Here is an 18,174-nt window from a genome sequence, read left to right as displayed (position 1 = left end):
ATCAGTTGGAGTTAAATGGAGTGGTGATTTTTGAGCCAGTTACTATGGCCAGTGGCTGTTGTTAACCGCCAGTCACCAAAAATCTGCCATGATTGTAGAGGGATGTAAGTACCCTGATTTAAGGGCAAGAATTTGCCCCCCTCCATTGATCCTTCGAGAAAAACAGTTTGGAATGTTCAACATCGTTGAAGAATGAAAGTGGATACGAATCTTGAAGACGAATAGGTAAGCAAAAAGAACCTGCACGCGCACGACGCAAGGGATAGATAAGCGATGTCTTTGTTTTCCTTCTCTCCACGTATATGCTACCGTATGCATATTATATTATTATACAATTAACTAAAAAAAAAACATAAAATACCTCTTTTTTTTTAATTTCTTTAACACTTAAGTAAACTTTTGATTGCTAAGTTGAATTTGGTCCTTTTTTTTTAGGTTCATGAACACTTATTTGTTTCAGCCACCAAACTTTTTTTTTTTTCAAATTCATCCTCCTATGTTATATTCACATGGTTTTAAGCTTGATGTTTGGTTTCGGTTCACGTTTTATGTTGTATTGGTAATGTCAAAAAAACATGTTGTCATTAAATTGATGCTTAGTTTTCCAAAACAGAGTTTAGTTTTATCGATTAAAAAAATTGAAATAACGAGGAGAAAATTTAATACAAAAACAAAATAACAATTTTTTTTCTTTTTTTAATATTCACAGAGCACAAAAAACTACAATTTCATCCCTAGTTTTTTTACTTTTTCATTTTTATTCATGTTTTTTAGGGTTTTCTGTTTCAGTCTCAAACTTCTTTTGTTTTATATTTTAGTCTCTAAAATTTAGGAGGAGAGAGAAAATAATAAGTTGACCACATTTTATCCACTACAAAGGTCGATTTTAGTGACAAGAAGTTCATCTTGAAGAGAAAAGTTCAATGGAGATGGAGTTTCCCCTTGAACATGTTGTAAAAACTAGATTGAGACTTATTTAGTTGGATTTTGTTTTTTTAAAGTGATTATAAATTTTTTTTTTGTCGTTTGGAATAAGTTTATTGAGGTTTGTATGATATTTTTGGGGGTGTTTAGTTAAGAATAAGTTGAAAATTGATTTTTAAAGGTCTAAAAACTTGACTACGACTTCCCAATCAGTGAAGGTGGTTAGAAAAAAAACTAGAAGATAACATGTCATCTGTTTTATATAAAATAAATAGGATAGATGACTTGTCGTTTACCAGTTAAAAAAAAAAAAGAACAAGCATATGGGCCTGACCTTCTAAGATAATGTGTGTCTAGCTTTTTGTTTAAATATCCCTTAATTGTTTTTTATTCTTTTTGACAAACAATCTCCAAGTAAATTTTTAAAATAAAATGTAATCAATTTTATGATTCTTCTATTATTTTTAAGAAGATAATGACTTTTTTTTATAATGATATTATAGATTGCTTTATGAATAATTATATGTTAACATGATATGCAGAATTTTTGAAATAATTTGCTCATTAATGTTGAATGAGAATAAAATATTTATTTTTTTAAAAAACTTTCATTATGTATATACTCAAATTCATTGTTCTCGCATTTTTTTTATATAGGTACATAAAAATAATCGATTCATGATTTTTTTTATTTTTTAATTGAAAATTATTTTCATGATCATAATAAGTTCTTACTTAAAAAATAATGCTTCTCATATTTTTTTTTCATAAAAAAATACATAAATAAAAAAAATTATGCTTTTGATTAAAATATAAGCTCTTTTATATTATTAGTTCATATCATTATAGTTTTTCTAATTTTTTTTCTAATACTATTTCTTTTTATTGAATGAACCATGTAGCTAATAAAAAAATCATTTTATTCTAAGAAATTTAGATTAATTAAAAAAAGATAAATTTGATGAAAAAAGTATTTCTCCTTTATATTTTTTTTCGTTGTCTTTTATGTGAATTTCTATTTCTATTTCGAATTTAAATAAAGTAAAGTTACTAAGTCTGGTCAAGCCTATGACTCGAGTCATGGGTTATGTGAGTTAAACAAGGACAATATAAAATGTCATTTCAATATGAAGAACAAATTAAAATGAAGTTGTTTTGAAAAGAAATTAAAGTCAAATTGATTTTTGATCGAATTGACCAGATTGCTTGGGTTAGATTGAATCAACTCTTACCCTATTTAATTTGAGATCTGGCCTAGATCATAGACCGAGTTTAATAATATTGCCAAAACAATCCTTGCAACGTTTCGCATACAACTAACTAGTGTTATATAGTGCATAGTGTCAAAATACACTTTAGTGGATGAGTGTTATTTTTTGCCCATTTAGTTTTATATTTTTTTGTTTCAATCCTCAAACTTTGTTTTCATTATGTTTTAGCATGCTATTTACCTACTTATAAAAGCATTGTTATTATAGAGGAATAGTGTAGTGTGTCAAGTGCATGTTAGTCCCTGAATTTTTAATTTTTTATATTTAGGTCCTATAGTTTTATGTTTCAATCCTCAAACTTTATCTTTATCACTCACAAAAGCATTGTTACTTTAACAGAATATGGCAACGTATCAAAACACACTTTAATGGATGAAGTTTTTATTTTTTCACATTTAGTCCATGTAGTTTCATGTTTTTATATTTCAATCCTCAAACTTCATTTTCATTATGTTTTAGTCCATTATATCCCACATACAAAAGCATTGTCATTGTAGAGGAATAACGTAGCGTGTCAAATACACACTAGTCTTTGGATTCTTGATTTTTCCATATATGGTTTATGTAGTTTTATGGTTTGGTCCTTAATTTTTATTTTTCTTCTATTTTCATTGGATTATGAAAAATGAGAGAGAAAATCATAAGTTATAAAATGAGAGAAAATTATAGTATAAGTAAATACAAATTAGTTTTGAAAACTGGATTATAATGATATTTGTTCTCTCCATTAAAAAAAACTTAAAATATGCCTACAAGAACATTGAGGTCTTTTACATAGTCTATTTATTATTACCAAAAAAAGCAGGGAAAAATAAGTATTTTCTCATTTTAATGGCATAGTAAAATGATCCAAATACCATTGGAAGTAAGAAAATTAAACCTGGTATCAAAGGGTATTTTTGTATTTTCACAATGGTTTCTTGACTATTATATTTAAAGACACAGAGCACTTTGGTATTGCACAAATATAAAAAATAATAAACAATTAAAATGAATAGTAAAAATATAAATATACTCTTAAAATAAAAAAAAATTAAGTTTGAGTTCAAGGGGCGTTTTTGGCTTTTCACAATGTTTTTTTTGTGATTAAAAACTCAGCTCCGAGGAAATTCTGTATTTGGCTAAATAAAAAGGGGTGAGCGTGCGTGTACGATACCCGACAGCTCATGTGAGGCGTCGACGCCCCTTGGACGGTGCATGTGACACCTCTCGACATCCCAAAAATGCCATTCCATCATTTCATTGGAAGCATCACCGTATTCTTTTCCTGGTGGTGCGATGCTTGTTTTAATTGGTGCTTGAGTTTGGGGACAATGGGTCTTTCTTTTTCCTTTTCCTTCTTCTCTCTTTTTTCCCTTAAAAATTACAGCTTGACCCTCCTAATTGTTGATATTTCAACTTCAGTCCCTATTCTTTTAATTTCTAATTTTTGATTTTGGTCATTTTATAGAAGTTTTATTTGTTTTTAATTTTATCCTTCAATCCAAATTTACCAAATATTATATTCTCCAACGTGGTCCTCATTATTTGGATTTCTAATTTTTATCCTTGGCCATTCTGTAAAAATTTTAGTGGTTTTTAATTTCATCATTCAATTCAAATTGAAGGTATTATATTTTTTAATTTGGTCCTCATTATTTTGATTTCTAATTTTTTCTTGGTCCTTTTGTACATTTGTTTTTCCAGTTTCACCATTTTATTACAACATTTTTATGTTAATTTTGATCCTTATTTTTTTATTTTTCTTTTACTACATTGATTTTTTTTCTTCAATTTCACCCCTCAATTAAATATAAAATTTATTTTGTATTTTAATCTTAATTCTCATTCTTTTAATTGTTATGTTTTTTTTTAAATTCTTTTATATAATTAAAATTTTTTATCCAATTTTATTCTTCAACATTTGATTGATTGATAATTAAATTTAATGATTTTTTCAAAGTAAATATTTTAGATTTAATGACTTGAGTTACGAGTTTTTTTAAATGAAAAGCTTTATAATTTTTTTTATCGCGTTTTTTAAATTTCATCATTTGGATTGTTAATTTAATATAATATCTTGAATTGAGTCGATAGTAATAACTAAAATTATAAGTTTTTGATGACCTTTTATGTTATTATTTGCTTCATCTCAGCACATTAATAAATTTGTTTTAAATCCAACCCTGCAGCGAAGACGAATACAAAATCTATTACCCCCTACTTTATACACTAGTGGAAGAGTAAGAAACAAAAGAGCTGAAAAGATAGAAAAGCTAGGGGCGGTCTGACGCTTTTAGGCTGGATGCTGAGGCCACCAACCGCATCTTTTGACAGTCTTCCATTCCATCGATGATACATCAGACATACTAGTCCTACATTGGATGGAACATCCCTGATCACCTGAATGAACAATACAATACAAAAGAAAAGAAAAGGGTACATTACTAGCATATAAAAAGGCTAAGACGACCTTTTATTTCTCTCTTTTTTGAACATCATCTCAAAGATACCTGTTTTTGGTTTTTTTTATTTCTTTTGGTGTTTAGAGATCTGAAACCGGATTCTATCTAAATGGGTTCATCCAGTCGATTGTTTAACAGACAAAGAACTGTTCATGAGATCTTTGGAGGAGGTTTTGGTAAGTGACTTTTTGATCCTTTCTCGATGATGATGATTCATATCTGCTTCATCAATTCCTAGCATTAACTGCACTTGATTCCATTGGTGCAGTGGATAGACTTTGTATTTGTTTTCAGCTATTTAATTCTGTGAAGCCCTTTTCTTGTTTTGTTCTCTTCGTAATGAAGGATTATAGATACTTCTTTGCTTCAATGGGTGTTATAATTTTTCTGTCAGTAGTTTTACTTGGTATATCTTTTGTTTAACAGTGGCGGATGTGATACTGTGGAGGCAAATGAATATTACAATTGGGATACTTCTAGTTACTCTATCTTCCTGGGTGGTGTTTGAGAGATCCGGTTACACTCTTCTATCACTTGTTTCTAGTGTTCTCCTCCTCCTTGCTGTCATTCTCTTTCTCTGGGCCAAATCTGCTGCAATTCTTAATCGGTACCTTCCAATCAAATTTTGATTCTTAACCATGATTAAAGGTTATATGGTGTCAGTTAATTCTGACCGATTTGAATATTCAACAATTCAAGAAGATCGATTGCAAAAAATGTGGTATTTAGCATGCATTAAAACATTTTTTCAGACTTTTTCCTTGAGCTCTTTTACAATGCCGCTTCTCTGATGTCCAGTTAAGTGATAAGAAGTCTTAGGATTCACTCTAAGCGATGAAAGAACTAGGCTTAATAGGTGAATTTCAGTCATGGCCAAGGCTGGCATCAGTCCAGTGGATAGATGGCTATAAATCTTTATATGTTGATGTTAACTCATAAATTGACCCCAGAATTAGTCGCCCGCATACATTTTCTCTTTTGTCAATAGCAGAAAGCATGTCAGATGAAACCGACCAGGAGTTATTTTTCTCCTAAGCAAATGGCATATGTATGATTTTGCAGAAATACTTTCGAGGGAATGCCATTGTTGTTTCTGGATTAATGCTGGCCTTTGAGTGTGATTCTCTTTAGAAGTTGCAGTTACTTCTGCCATTCATTTCGGCAAATTAACACATCTATAATAAATTTACCACCAAAATGAAATAATGACACTACCATTTTTTTCTATACAAATAACAAAATCATGATAATTCTACATCCCGATCCCCTTAACATTTACAGGTGAAGTTCTCCAAAATCATCTCATATTTTTTTTTAATGGAAGGAGAATGAGGACTATCAGTTTTTCAATTGAGTAATAGTGAGTTTCCTAGATTTAATTTTGCAGTTTTAGAAAACTTGATGCTTTAATGGATTTTTTCCCATTGACCAGACCTGCTCCACCTTTACCACGGTTGCATCTGTCCGAAGAAACAGTGACTGAGGTTGCTTCTTTGATCCGCACTCGCTTGAATGCTTTGCTCTCAATTTCCCAGGACATTGCCTTGGGCAAGGATACAAAGTTGTTCTTGAAGGTAGCTGCATACCTGTTGCTGATATCTGTTGTTGGTGGCTTAACTGATTTTCTTACTCTGGGCTACGCCAGTAAGTTCATATCCTTTCTTCAATTATGTTCCTTATTTCCGAATCAAATTGAAAGAGAAAAAGAAATGACATTGTCCTTAGTACAAGGATGGACACTTTGAAAAAGTATGCATTCTTCATGTTCTCTCTATCTTTGTTCTCCGCAGTTATCTCTAAATCTACACATTTTTATGACAGGCCTTCTGATCGTTCTGACAATTCCAGCGCTCTATGAGAGATATGAAGATTATATTGATAGATATGCAGAGATGGTGTTCAAGAAATCACACCAATTGTATCTGAAAGTTGATGTTGAGTGTATTGGCAGAGTCCAAAATTGGATTTTGGAGAGGCAGAAACTTAGTTGATTATCATTTTTCTTCTTATGGGATTTGTTATGTTTTGTGAGGTATGGTGCCGAGGAGTGCTTAGGGTGGGCACCATGATCTATGAGCTTTGGGTGTGGGAGATTGCTCTTTTTTGTTTTGGTCCTTTTTTGAAACAATTTCTTTCCTCTTTGTACCTTCATTCCTAGCCGGAGTTTCTCGGCATCAATTGGAGCAGAAGAGACCCTGTATATCTCAGAAGGCAATATGGCTTTTTTTGCACTCAGCTACAACACTTTAATATATTCTCCCTTTTTTTTATATTTATTTTTGTGTTGGCACTAACTTTACCAACCACTGTTGGCTTCACAAAGAAAAAAATTTCTTCAGGCCGTGTTTCGAGTCCAAAAGCTTCTTCAGAGGCAAAAAACCTCGACTCCTGCTTTTGATAGCCAATTGCGTGTATTGGCTATGCAGTTGGCGCAAAACTGCAGCCCCAAGCACAACCACAACCACAACCAGCGGCGAACACCAACCTCTTCATCAATTATACAACAATTAATAACTTTCTTGCAACTCCACCACAAGATACCTGAAACAGAACTCTCTGGGTCTATAAATAACTCTAGTTACCATATACCTCCAAGAACGACTTTGGTGCCTGGCTGGGATTTTATTGAAGAAGCACTCTGGTTCCTTACCAATATAGGAAATCGGGCCTAATTACTTATTTGATGCATAGGAAAACCACATCAATAATGGAGAGCTCTCTTCTATGGTTCCTTGCCAATATAGGAAAAGCTTTCCTTTTTAACGAATTGCCCAAGTTTTTCCTACTGGTTATCCTGCCAAAAATTCTCCCAGAGCAAAGGACTGCGCGGAAGAAGAGACATGGAGACTAGCAAGTCTAGAGGTAATGATAACAGTCGGTGCAACAATTCTCTCTTCGGCTAGAAAGTATAGAAAACCATTATTGATATAACAAATATTTCTCTTATTTTCTCTGTCTCTCTAAATGTATATGTGATAAATGTGTCATGCTGCCATAGTTTTATTCTATTAAGAGACAAAGTAAGAAGAAGAATTTGGGTAAGAAGTAATAGTCATGATGGACACTATTAGCAACTGGTTCGATCAGTTTTCTTCGAACATGAAACCATTTTTTAATTTTTGGTTTTAATTTTCTTTGCCAAAAAATAGTTAGTAATTTTATGAATCCATCTCAAGGTTACAATTGGGGATGTTGGTGCCATGTTCTCCGTCTTTTCTAGGGTTTTGCTCAAAGTAGAAACTATGAAAACCATACTTAGTCTTTATGCAAGACATGATGAATCTAATATGTGATTTTTTTAAGTTTTAAAATTTACATACATTCATATTATCTTATGCTATTAATTAGATAATTAAATTTTAATTAGAATAGAGAATAATGGTGTTAAGATTTAAACTCGTGACTGTTTGGTAATCAAAGTTTTGATATTAATTAAAGAACTATTTTAATCTGATAACTTAAACTATTTGATGAGTTTTCATGATATAATTTATATAATTTTTTAAAATTTTTCAGGAAAGAAAGAAGCAGTTTCAAATCATTTTCTATGCTGCATCAATCCACAAAAGGATGTTTCTAAAAGCGTGTACAGAGAAGCTCCACGAGTAGTGCATTCCAATGAAGCAAGAACTTGTTCCGATCAAAAGAGTCAAGGTCATAATTCTACTATAGAAGAACTTACCGAAAATATGTTCCGGCGTGTGTGGGAGAGCTTAAGAACATTTTGAAGAAAATAGGAGGAATATATATACATATATAGTTTTAAGGTTTTCAAATTATTGTCCTTCTTAATTTAAGCATAATATAACGATCTCATTTTTTTATTCATTTTTTTACATTATTGGGCATGCATGTCCATTTCATGAGCATATAAGGGTTTCTTTTGAATTATCACCCCAATGGATGTTTGCTTCTTTTTTTTTGATATTGCAATCCTCTTTGAGTATGTTTAGTATTGTTATAGCTTTTGTGGTTGTGGTTCGAAAAAAATTATTTTATAAATAGTATTTTTAGTTGAGGTTGGTTTGAAAAAATATATGTTTGGTTAAAACTATAGTTGAAATTGAGGTTGAACAAAAACTAGTTTAATGTGTTTGGTTAAGAATGCTTTTCAAATTGAGGTTATAAAATAACTAAAAAAACATATATTAATATTGATGGTTTTTAATTGTACATTTAACTACTGCTATTACATCATGAAATAAACAATACTTTATATAAATTATTTTTTATTGTTCCATTAAACTATTTGCAATTCCATCATGTACGAAATCCATCCGATAAGAACTACAGTTTCCATGGCTTGTCGAGTGTGCAACAACATCAGGTAAAATATCATCAGGAATAAAATTAGGATTGCGATCAAATTCTGCATATGCTACGTCATCATGCGATCTCCTTCTAATATAATTATGTAGTGTCATTGAAGAATATTAAACACTAGTTTTTCAAATAAAACACAATATTTGAGAATTTTTTTTGGATTTTTTTTATTTTACTAGGTCGGACCTAGACACCGGGTATTTAGGTTTGGGCCGGACCTGGTCGGTCCATGAACAGTGGAGACGCTCTCCACTGTTCACATGCAACGTGAGCAGTGGAGAGCAACCCAAACGAAGGAGAAGGAGAAGGGAAAGAGCAGCGCGACGGTGATGGACTGAGGGACGGTAAAAACGCTGGAGGCCAATCACTCTCCACTGTTCATATGCAACATGAACAGTGAAGAGTGAATTAATTCACTCTCCACTGCTCACGTGAACAGTGGAGAATGTAGAAGACGAAGGAGAAGGAGAAGGGGAAGAGGAAGGGCAATGGCTGGCAGTGGGAACGGCGAAGGCCGGTGGTGAGCTAAGGGAGCTGCTCTCCACCGTGCTCTATTTCTGTTCTTCTTCTTTGGATAGTGGAGAATGCAGAAGACGAAGGAGAAGGAGAAAGGGAAGAGAAAGAGGAAGAGTAGTGGTTGGCGGTGGAAACGACGAAGGCTGGTGGTGAGCTGCTCTCTACTGTTCACATGCAACGTGAATAGTGGAGAGTGCATAATTCGAAGAAGAAGGAGAAGGAGAAGGGGAAGAGGAAGAGTTGTGGCTGACAGTGGCAATGACGGAGGCCGGTGGTGAGCTGAGGTAGCTGCTCTCCACTGTGCTCTGTTTCTGCTCTTCTCCTTCTCGCCTCCTATCAACAGAGTAGAAATGTAGCATTGTGAAAAGCATGTAGCAATAGCTTCTACAAAACTGAGTTGTGAACGCATTTAATGGTGGGGCCCATGCATGAAAATTAAATTTTATTTTGTAACCAAACGAGATGAAATCACGGTTAAATAAAAACGCTGCTGCAAACGCTGAGCCAAACAGGCTCTTTGTTACTAAAGCACAATATTATCCATAAATACATAAAGTTATTAATATTAAAAGAGAATAGGAGCTAAATATTAAGAAATATAAAGATGATCCAATTTACTCTGAGTTTGAGTTCGAGAGGAGAGAGAGACTCAATTAATATCATGACATAGAGTTCAGGTCAAGTGAGTTGACTCGTATTTAGCAAGTCCAATAATCCGGTCCAAGGCTCAGGTCAAGCTGGGACGAGATTCAAAATAGTGGTAGGAACACTGGATTTACTTGAAATGAAAAAAGTATCAGATTTAAGAATTTTTATATCCGATATTACCTATAATATGTAGCCAATGAATTTATCACTACGATTATATTTAGCAGTAGTGGCCACATTCCAAGTGAAGAGAACTCACCTCTTCCATTTCCTCTCCTCTCTCCTGGAGACTAGAAAATAATTTATACATTTTAGCGAGGTAGTTTTGACAATAGAAAAAGAAAAATGGTTTTTAAAATAAAAGTTGTAAGCATATGGTTGGAATTATTTTAATATTTTAAATCAATTATTGATATTAAATCTTAAAAAAAGAATGAAACAACGAAGATCCTTAAACGATGTCAGCAGAAATGAGGAGAACTCGAGCCTTTGTGGTGCGTTATTCAATGCCTATATTACAACATTAAGACACTGTATTTCTCCTCGAGTGAGTGTTTTAAAATTTAGTAACAATCGATTCAACATTCTAATGTTTGCACATATATATAAGAAATAGATTTTGATTTCAATTCTTGTCGCATAATTTTTATTATTTATTAAAAAAAATTATATCTAAAAAATTAATAAACATATTTTTTATTTGTTAAACAATTCTTGTAGTAATTATTTTCATAAATTTGTTTTGCGCTTTCTATATATCCTTTTAATAGAATATCAATTAAAAAAACCTAAAAAAAAAGGTTAATTAATTATTAACCTTTTACAAAACATTTTTTTTTTAATTTCATATTTTAATATTGTGTTTACTGGAGATTGAACTTCATGATTTGTTTCAATTTGATTTTTATGAAGTTATCTTAGTTACATGATCTAAGTCACGAGTTTGGTGTGTTAACTTATGTTACTCGAGCCTAAAGGGCACTAGGTGTGGGCTGACCGCCTGACTCAGGCGTGCTCCTTAAGCCCACAAGGTGCTAGGCACACGATAACACATGGGCTCATATATGTTGCCTGAGCTTAAAGGGCGCCGGGTGTGGGCCCAGTGCCTAGAATTAGGCGTGTTGCCCAAGCCCACAGGGGGTGGGGACACACACCTAGTGCTTGGGCTCCGACATCACGCCCAAGTTTACAAGGATGTTTGATATGGACCTAATAATTAGGCCCATGATTATGATCTATGTCCAATCCATGTTTTCAAAATGCAAAATGAGTTTGGGCTAACTAAGAATATTTTCTAAAAAATATCAATAAACTTTGGTCCATCAGCAGTCCTCAAGTCTTTGTGGTATTTTTACGAAGACACTTAAGAATATAATTGTTTTCTTTAACGGGTCCTCAATATTTCTCGGTTTAAGAAAAACAAGGTTATTTCAAAACGTTTCGTCGAATTACTTGCGTGTAGTGTGACATTATAGTTGAGATACTGCTCATCTTAATTGGAAAAATACTTGGGGGAACACTTTATGACAATAAAGGACATCATCGACTAAACAATACCTAGCTCCTTGCCAAATTAGCATAATAGCCTCATTTCTGTTGGAAGGTATCTCCCTGGTTAGTAGGTAATTCCTTACAGGTTTTCTCTAATCCTTGTCAAGGGTGATTGGGGCGGTCATTAGTCCTTCTTCCCCCACACTTGGCTTCTTTAAAGTTTTAATCCACACATCCAGATAGATCTCTACTAAATTGGAACTTGCAAGTTTAAACAAAAGGTATGCCTGATTGCTATCTTCCCTTGGTATACGGATAATGGTGATTTCCTTGCCTTCATTTTTTTTAGAGAAATAATCTTGGATTTTTGTAAAGATACTTGAGCATGGTGGGTTCTCTGACCTCATAAATCCCTTTATATTGGCCTACAAACAATTGAGAGTCGCTATGAATATGAAGGGGTAAGCATTTAAAGTCTTTGCAAGTCCTAATCCTGCTAAAAGGGATTCATATTCTAATACATTGTTAGTAATTAGGAACTCAAAACGGACTTCATATTCAAAATCTTATCCCTTTGGACTTGTGAGCACTATCAATGCACCACTCTTCTTAGTATTGAAGGACTCATCCATATAACTTCCATGTAAGGATTGTCAAGGTAGGTTTTGAGGAAATTGTTGGCTCAGTAAGTGGTGTTTGAAAGCTTGCTAGAGATTTGGATTAATAAAGTACGACCTTCTTAAAGGAGTATTCAACAATAAAGTCTACCAATATTTATCCCTCTATAGTCAACCTTTTTCAGTATTAGAAACCAAACTCCCCTAACTCAATTTCCCACCTCACTAAGCATCCTGACATATTAGGCTTGTGAAGAACTTGCCAAAAAGGTTGATTTATCAACAGTATAATATGGTAAGCTTAGAAGTAAAGCTTTAAAACATTTTTTAGGCATGAATCAAAGCTAAGGCTATTTTCTCTACTTTCAAATATCTTGTCCCAGCTTCTTGAAAGATCTTGCTAGAGTAATAAACCGGATGCTAAATTTCATCCTCCTTTCTTACTAGCACCATGCTAATAGCTAAGTTTATTATACCTAAGTAGAGAAAAAGGTTCTCATATGTTCTTAGTTATAATAAAACCTTGAGAGATAAGAGGTAGAATTTAAGTCTTTCGAAGGCCTCATGACACTCAGATGTCCATTCAAAGCTATAAGTATTTCTTAAATTTTTAAAGAATGGCAAGTTGTGCTCCTTAAAACAACCAATAAATTTATTGAGGGCGACCGACCTCATCATGAGGCGCTGAAATTCCTCTACTAATTATGAGGGAGTCATGTTCAGTATGACTTGAATTTTTTCGGGATTAGACTTTATCCCCTTGCTACTCAATAGGAATCCCAAAAGCTTTCATCCCTTGATGGAAAATACACATTTTAAAAAATTAAGCTTTATTTGATATTGGTTTAGCATAGAGAAAACCTCTTCTAAATCTAGAAGATGTTGCTCAAACATCATACTCTTTACCAACATATCATCCACATACTCTTCTGTAATCCCTCTTAATTGATCCTTGAACATCTTATTTACCATTCACTAGTTGGTGGCTCCGATATTCTTTAGTCCAAAAGGTATTACTTTGTAACAAAATATCCCTTCATCGATTATGAGTGATGTCTTCTATTCATCATTTAAATGCATAGGGATTTAATGATACCCAAAGCATCAAAGGAGCTAAGGGATTCAAAACCTGCGGTGAAGTCCACCAATATCTTAATTTTAGAGAGAGGAAAAATATCTTTTAGATAAGCCTTGTTCAAGCCCATAAAGTCTACACACATGCATTATTTGCCAATGCTTTAAGCCCATTAAGGAAAAGTATCTTTTAAACACCTTAACATTTAAATGCTGAACAATGAAATGCCAATGTTTTGCTTTTGTACCTTTCATCTCTTTTGCTAATCAAATGCTTAACTTTTGCTTCATTACGAGTTTGTTTGGTATTGTAGTAACGTTTGCTTTTTAAAATATTTTTTATTGAAAAATACATCAAAATAATTTTTTTTTTTATTTTTTAAAATTTATTTTTGATATTAGCACATTAAAATAACTTAAAAACATTTAAAATTTTAATTTAAAGCAAAAAAAAAAAACAAACAATGCCTATATATTTACTTCATAGCCCCGTGTGACACTTTTGTCCACCTTTTTGATAATTCTAATTTTTCCCATTCTTTATTTTGACGAATAAAAAACCAACAAAAAATAAATCCATCTCCAATGCTAAGGCATATGTAGGTTAGAAACAACGGTAACAATTTCAGTCTATAAGCAACCCAAGTTCAATCCACTAAGCAAAACGATTAGTACCCAAGAGGGTGAATGGACAAGTAAAAATAATTGAGTACCCAAAAAGATCATCAATCAAATTATTTCAAAAAATTTTGAGTTTCTATAATCTCCCTTGCAGGACTCCTCATCTAAATAAGAGAAATGACAAGGGCAGATAGTTAACTTATTGTTCTCGGGACTCCTTCCATCTTCTCCACGCATTTTAGCCCTTTCCACCATGTTCAAGCTCGAGATGATTCCAAGCTTCTGACAAATTTCTTAGCCTGACATGTATAAAAAAAGTAAAGTTTGAGCCACAGAAAGTAATTAGTAAACAAAAGACCGAATGTTTGCCTGCTGAAATTAGTTAAGCAATCGATCAAGCATGCTTGAAGACACAGGGAAAAAAGACAGACCGGAGGAATTTGAATGCAAGTGTACAGACCAGATTATTAAAAACAAAGTATAAACAGAGAGAACTAAGCACTTAAAATGGAGAAACATAAATACAACGTGGAGAAAGAATTTGAACAATCTGTACCTGTTCTAAAGTTAGAAACATTATCACATTCCAAGATCCCAGCCTTCCAAAATTTGGAATAAAGCCCTTGTAGAAAGCAAGTGGGCCCTGAAAATAACATCTGATTTGATAAGTTTTCCATAGTAAAATTTACTCTGAAAACATATAATAGCTTAGAATATCCATACAAAACAAATACTTTTTCTTAAAGTTAAAGGCAGAATAATGCTAGCGAGGTAAACTAGTTTGCTGGATTTCTTTCATTAAATAATACATAGACATCCGACAGGTGATCAGTTAACTAATTAATTTTGATTCAGGTATCTATGGAACAGACATGTTAAGTCCATGTCACCATGATTTTAACAACTTTCCTATGTTCTGCTGACAATAGTTAATGATTATTACCAAACTTTTAGCGTCCTCGCATTGCTCAAAACATAAAACAAAAAGTGCTAGCACTTACTTTATGCTATACCTATAGGCAAAGTTATTTTTATGTCAATGACTAGAGAAATAGTTTTCCTTTCTAAGAGAGAGATATAAAGCTGAAAGGTAAGCATACATCATTCTTCAAAGTCTTGATGAAACAGTCAAGTGTGTTTTTGTAAGTAGAATCCCCCATCATTCTTGACTTGACCTGCAAAAATAAATTTAAAAAGGGAATAAAAAACAATAGGCCTTAAAAGGAGCCATCCTTCTGAAATACTTGACAGGAAAACAATTAACATATTATCGACCCTGATGTTTATCAACAAAAGTTACTAATTGTATCATAGATGCTGGTTAATTTTGAGCGAGAGATAATATGAGCACAGATTGCATAGGCTATCCTTATCTTATGAAACACTAGAGAGTTTATAAGGATATAGATGGTTTACCACATCAACTGGGGAACCGATACAAACAGCGAAAAAACCCGCCCCCATACCAGCAAAAAGATGAGTGACAACATTGTCTGTGAATCCAGGAATTTTCAAAATTGTCTGCATTGAATTGTAAAATTAGAAGTGGTACAAAACATTCTATGCAATTGAGAGAGAGAAAAAAAGGCATCAAAATTATTGCATGTTGAGTTCACCTCCTTCACTTGATCATAGCTGGCCAGTTCAGCAGCATTTATAATAGCATTTCTAGCTATATTGGGTCCAATCCCAGTCCAGAGTGCCCCAACTCCTTCCTGAATATTAGAAAACCAAGTAAAAACAGGCCGACTAATATAAAGGTTATATTTTTAAATTCTCTTTATCCTCGTCTAGATACACAACCTGTCTCACAATCGTGGAGTATGCATTCATAGCTCCAGAATAGCGCCTTGGTACACCGGCTGGTAGTTTCCCTTCAGCCTGAAGTCTAACTTTCACAAGATCAGTTGGATTTGCCACAGCGATTCCAATGGCACCTGATTGATGAGACAAGTACATCAACAACACAGAAAGAAAGCAGGCCCTCTGGCAATGGCATCAGAATCAAGAATGAACGTATTGGTTGACAAGTTTTTCTTTCAAGTTCTTCCAAAACACTGGCAAATCAAGCTCACCGGTAGTAAGTGCAGCAAGAATCTTCTTGGTCAAAGGAACATCTCCAACAAAGTCACTGCCCACATACAAGTTCTTCACCTGACAACCACCATGGATTTTCAAATGTCACAATAATCAGAAACCAAACAGAACATATAATGAATTAACTATAACTACTTCACAATGAAAGACCATTTAGAAACCCACAGGTTCATATAACCCAATCCGTAACCCTCCATACACGCATTGCCGATGCAATCCAGGTACAATTCCTTTCCAGAGCGCTGCCAAACCTTCTTCCCTTGCAATGGTAGCAACCGTGCCCAACATGCCCCTGTATTTTGGCAAGGCCACTCCATCTCCTGCAACAGCCGACTTTTGTAACTGCAGCCTAACTTTTGCAGTGTCCAATGGAATTGTGCATATCTACATTAATGGATAGTTAGCCTTAATCAATTCTCTTTTCCGAATCTTAACACTTAGCAATTTACTTGCGTGGGATAATAAATAAAGATACGGAAATCCCAACAATTTAATTTAGCAGATAAAGCATAGAAACAGCATAATTCAAGATACAATCAGCATGAGAATGACTTCCCAGTACCATTTAATTTTCAACTAACAAATCAAATTATTTGCTGGGGATGATAATATAAAGAAACCAGATTTATATTAAATGAAAAATGTGATTTTAAAAATATTAAAGTAAGTTTTTAATATTAAAAACTACTTTTGAACACTTTACTCAACATTATAAACACAAATTTAACATTAAAAAAACACTTATAATCAACACACAAAATTTATTTTTTTAGATCCAGAACTTCAAATTCATGTAAAGGAAGTTTTTATTTGATGGTGATGTTGTTCTGTAATTTGACATTTTCTTACTCTTCTCTCTCCTTTCTCTCTTGTTTATATTTATCTTATTTTTCATGATTTTTGCTTTCATATTTGCTAATTTTCAAATATAGAAATTAAGTTAACTAAAATCAATGGTATTAGAAATTAAAATTAAGAAAGGTTTAAAAACCCATTTGTGGGGGGAAAAATTAAGTTGTTGTTTTTGTATTAAGAAGATGTTTGGAAATGTGATAGCGGTTGCGGTTTAAAATATTTTTTCTTAGAAATACATCAAAATAATATTTTTTATTTATTTTTAAATTTTATTTTTAATATAGCACATTAAAATAACCTAAAAATATAAAAAAAATTAATTTTAAATAAAAAAAATTAAAATTTTTAAAAACCACGATTTCAACTAAATTATAAAATTCTGCATAAAAATTGTCGAAGAAACACAAAAACCTAGTTATCTCCGTCTCTACAAGTAAACGTGTTTATGTTAAAGTCGTATTCGATTTTTCCTGTTCCATAACAGCAACTAAAGCAAAGGTGTTAAAAGGACAAAGGTGTGGCTTTCACTAAAACATCAAAACATCATCAGAAGTTTTAATCGGGACCTATAATTTCCTTCAAAAAGATTAGATTAGGCCATACATCAAATTATTTTAGGCATAAAACATGATCAAATCATCAAGAAAAACATGACCAGCCAAACATAGAAACTGGGACTAATTCAGTGGAACAGTATAGTTACCTCAGCAAAACATGCGGCAAAAGCACTGCTGGCAAAAGTTCCGGCGAAGGAGATATCGGATTTGCCTTTGGAATCGGCCACCATCTTCGTTGTGGTTTAGCTGGATGGAGCAAGAGACAGATGATGATGAGGGCCGTGAAAGGAAGAAAGAAAAAGGACCAACTGACTATATACATATATATAGAAGGAGAAAAAGGAAAAATGGAGAAAAAGGAAAAATGGAGAGCGAATTTTGGGAAAAGTGACCAGAGAATACCACAGGTTGTGCAATTGGATTGGGACTCTTTTTTTTTTTTTTTTTTATCTCTGCCTCTCCTGTAATGTTCCCTTCTGCTCTTCATCGTCATCCCTCACTTATACTTTCGTAACCCCCACAGCACTGCTTGCTACTCACCTCAGCCTGCCAACTATGGAAATTCTGTTCTAACTCCTTATTTTATTTACATGAAAAAAAAAATCATTTACGTTTTATCATAGGATAGCCATGAAGGTATTACAATTACAATTAAAAAAAAATATTAAAAGCCACGTTAGAAACAATGAAATGATGTTTTCGCTGTTTACTAGAAAACTAAGACCTGTCTTGAAAC

At 33.0% G+C, this 18,174-nt stretch overlaps 2 protein-coding genes across 3 annotated transcripts; one reads left to right on the top strand and one right to left on the bottom strand.

Moving 5' to 3' along the window:
- Positions 1 to 4,418: 4,418 nt before the first annotated feature.
- On the top strand, positions 4,419 to 6,911 carry LOC7466040 (reticulon-like protein B12). Its single transcript, XM_024587336.2, has 5 exons — positions 4,419 to 4,613; positions 4,724 to 4,815; positions 5,066 to 5,246; positions 6,072 to 6,283; positions 6,461 to 6,911. Exons 2-5 carry the CDS (start codon positions 4,749 to 4,751, stop codon positions 6,628 to 6,630), a joined length of 630 nt encoding a protein of 209 aa, XP_024443104.1. The 5' UTR covers positions 4,419 to 4,613; positions 4,724 to 4,748; the 3' UTR covers positions 6,631 to 6,911.
- Positions 6,912 to 13,912: 7,001 nt separating this feature from the next.
- Positions 13,913 to 17,974, bottom strand: LOC7487446 (mitochondrial uncoupling protein 1). 2 transcript variants are annotated; one of them, XM_002322917.4, is made up of 10 exons: positions 17,841 to 17,974; positions 17,585 to 17,684; positions 16,192 to 16,410; positions 16,005 to 16,083; positions 15,733 to 15,866; positions 15,546 to 15,644; positions 15,346 to 15,450; positions 15,030 to 15,104; positions 14,486 to 14,572; positions 13,913 to 14,228 (listed from the first exon to the last, which is right to left on the bottom strand). In XM_002322917.4, exons 2-10 carry the CDS (start codon positions 17,666 to 17,668, stop codon positions 14,187 to 14,189), a joined length of 924 nt encoding a protein of 307 aa, XP_002322953.1. In that variant the 5' UTR covers positions 17,669 to 17,684; positions 17,841 to 17,974; the 3' UTR covers positions 13,913 to 14,186. The 2 variants fall into 2 exon arrangements, with proteins under 2 accessions (XP_002322953.1, XP_052304076.1); XM_052448116.1 differs by having other exon boundaries at positions 17,585 to 17,896.
- Between the last annotated feature and the right edge of the window lie 200 nt (positions 17,975 to 18,174).

This window comes from Populus trichocarpa, chromosome 16 (assembly GCF_000002775.5).
Source record: "Populus trichocarpa isolate Nisqually-1 chromosome 16, P.trichocarpa_v4.1, whole genome shotgun sequence".
Taxonomy (NCBI): Eukaryota; Viridiplantae; Streptophyta; class Magnoliopsida; order Malpighiales; family Salicaceae; genus Populus; species Populus trichocarpa.
This window is presented reverse-complemented; position numbering and strand designations above follow the sequence as displayed.

Bases quoted from the DNA above. Each gene is read 5' to 3' on its own strand.
- LOC7466040 (XM_024587336.2), top strand. From the start codon at position 4,749: ATGGGTTCATCCAGTCGATTGTTTAACAGACAAAGAACTGTTCATGAG. The intron at 4,816-5,065 runs GTAAGTGACTTT...TTTGTTTAACAG, and splicing joins GATCTTTGGAGGAGGTTTTG to TGGCGGATGTGATACTGTGG. The intron at 6,284-6,460 runs GTAAGTTCATAT...TTTTTATGACAG, and splicing joins TCTTACTCTGGGCTACGCCA to GCCTTCTGATCGTTCTGACA.
- LOC7487446 (XM_002322917.4), bottom strand. From the start codon at position 17,668: ATGGTGGCCGATTCCAAAGGCAAATCCGATATCTCCTTCGCCGGAACT. The intron at 15,105-15,345 runs GTAAACCATCTA...TTATTTTTGCAG, and splicing joins TCGGTTCCCCAGTTGATGTG to GTCAAGTCAAGAATGATGGG. The intron at 14,573-15,029 runs GTATGCTTACCT...TGTTATTTTCAG, and splicing joins TCAAGACTTTGAAGAATGAT to GGCCCACTTGCTTTCTACAA.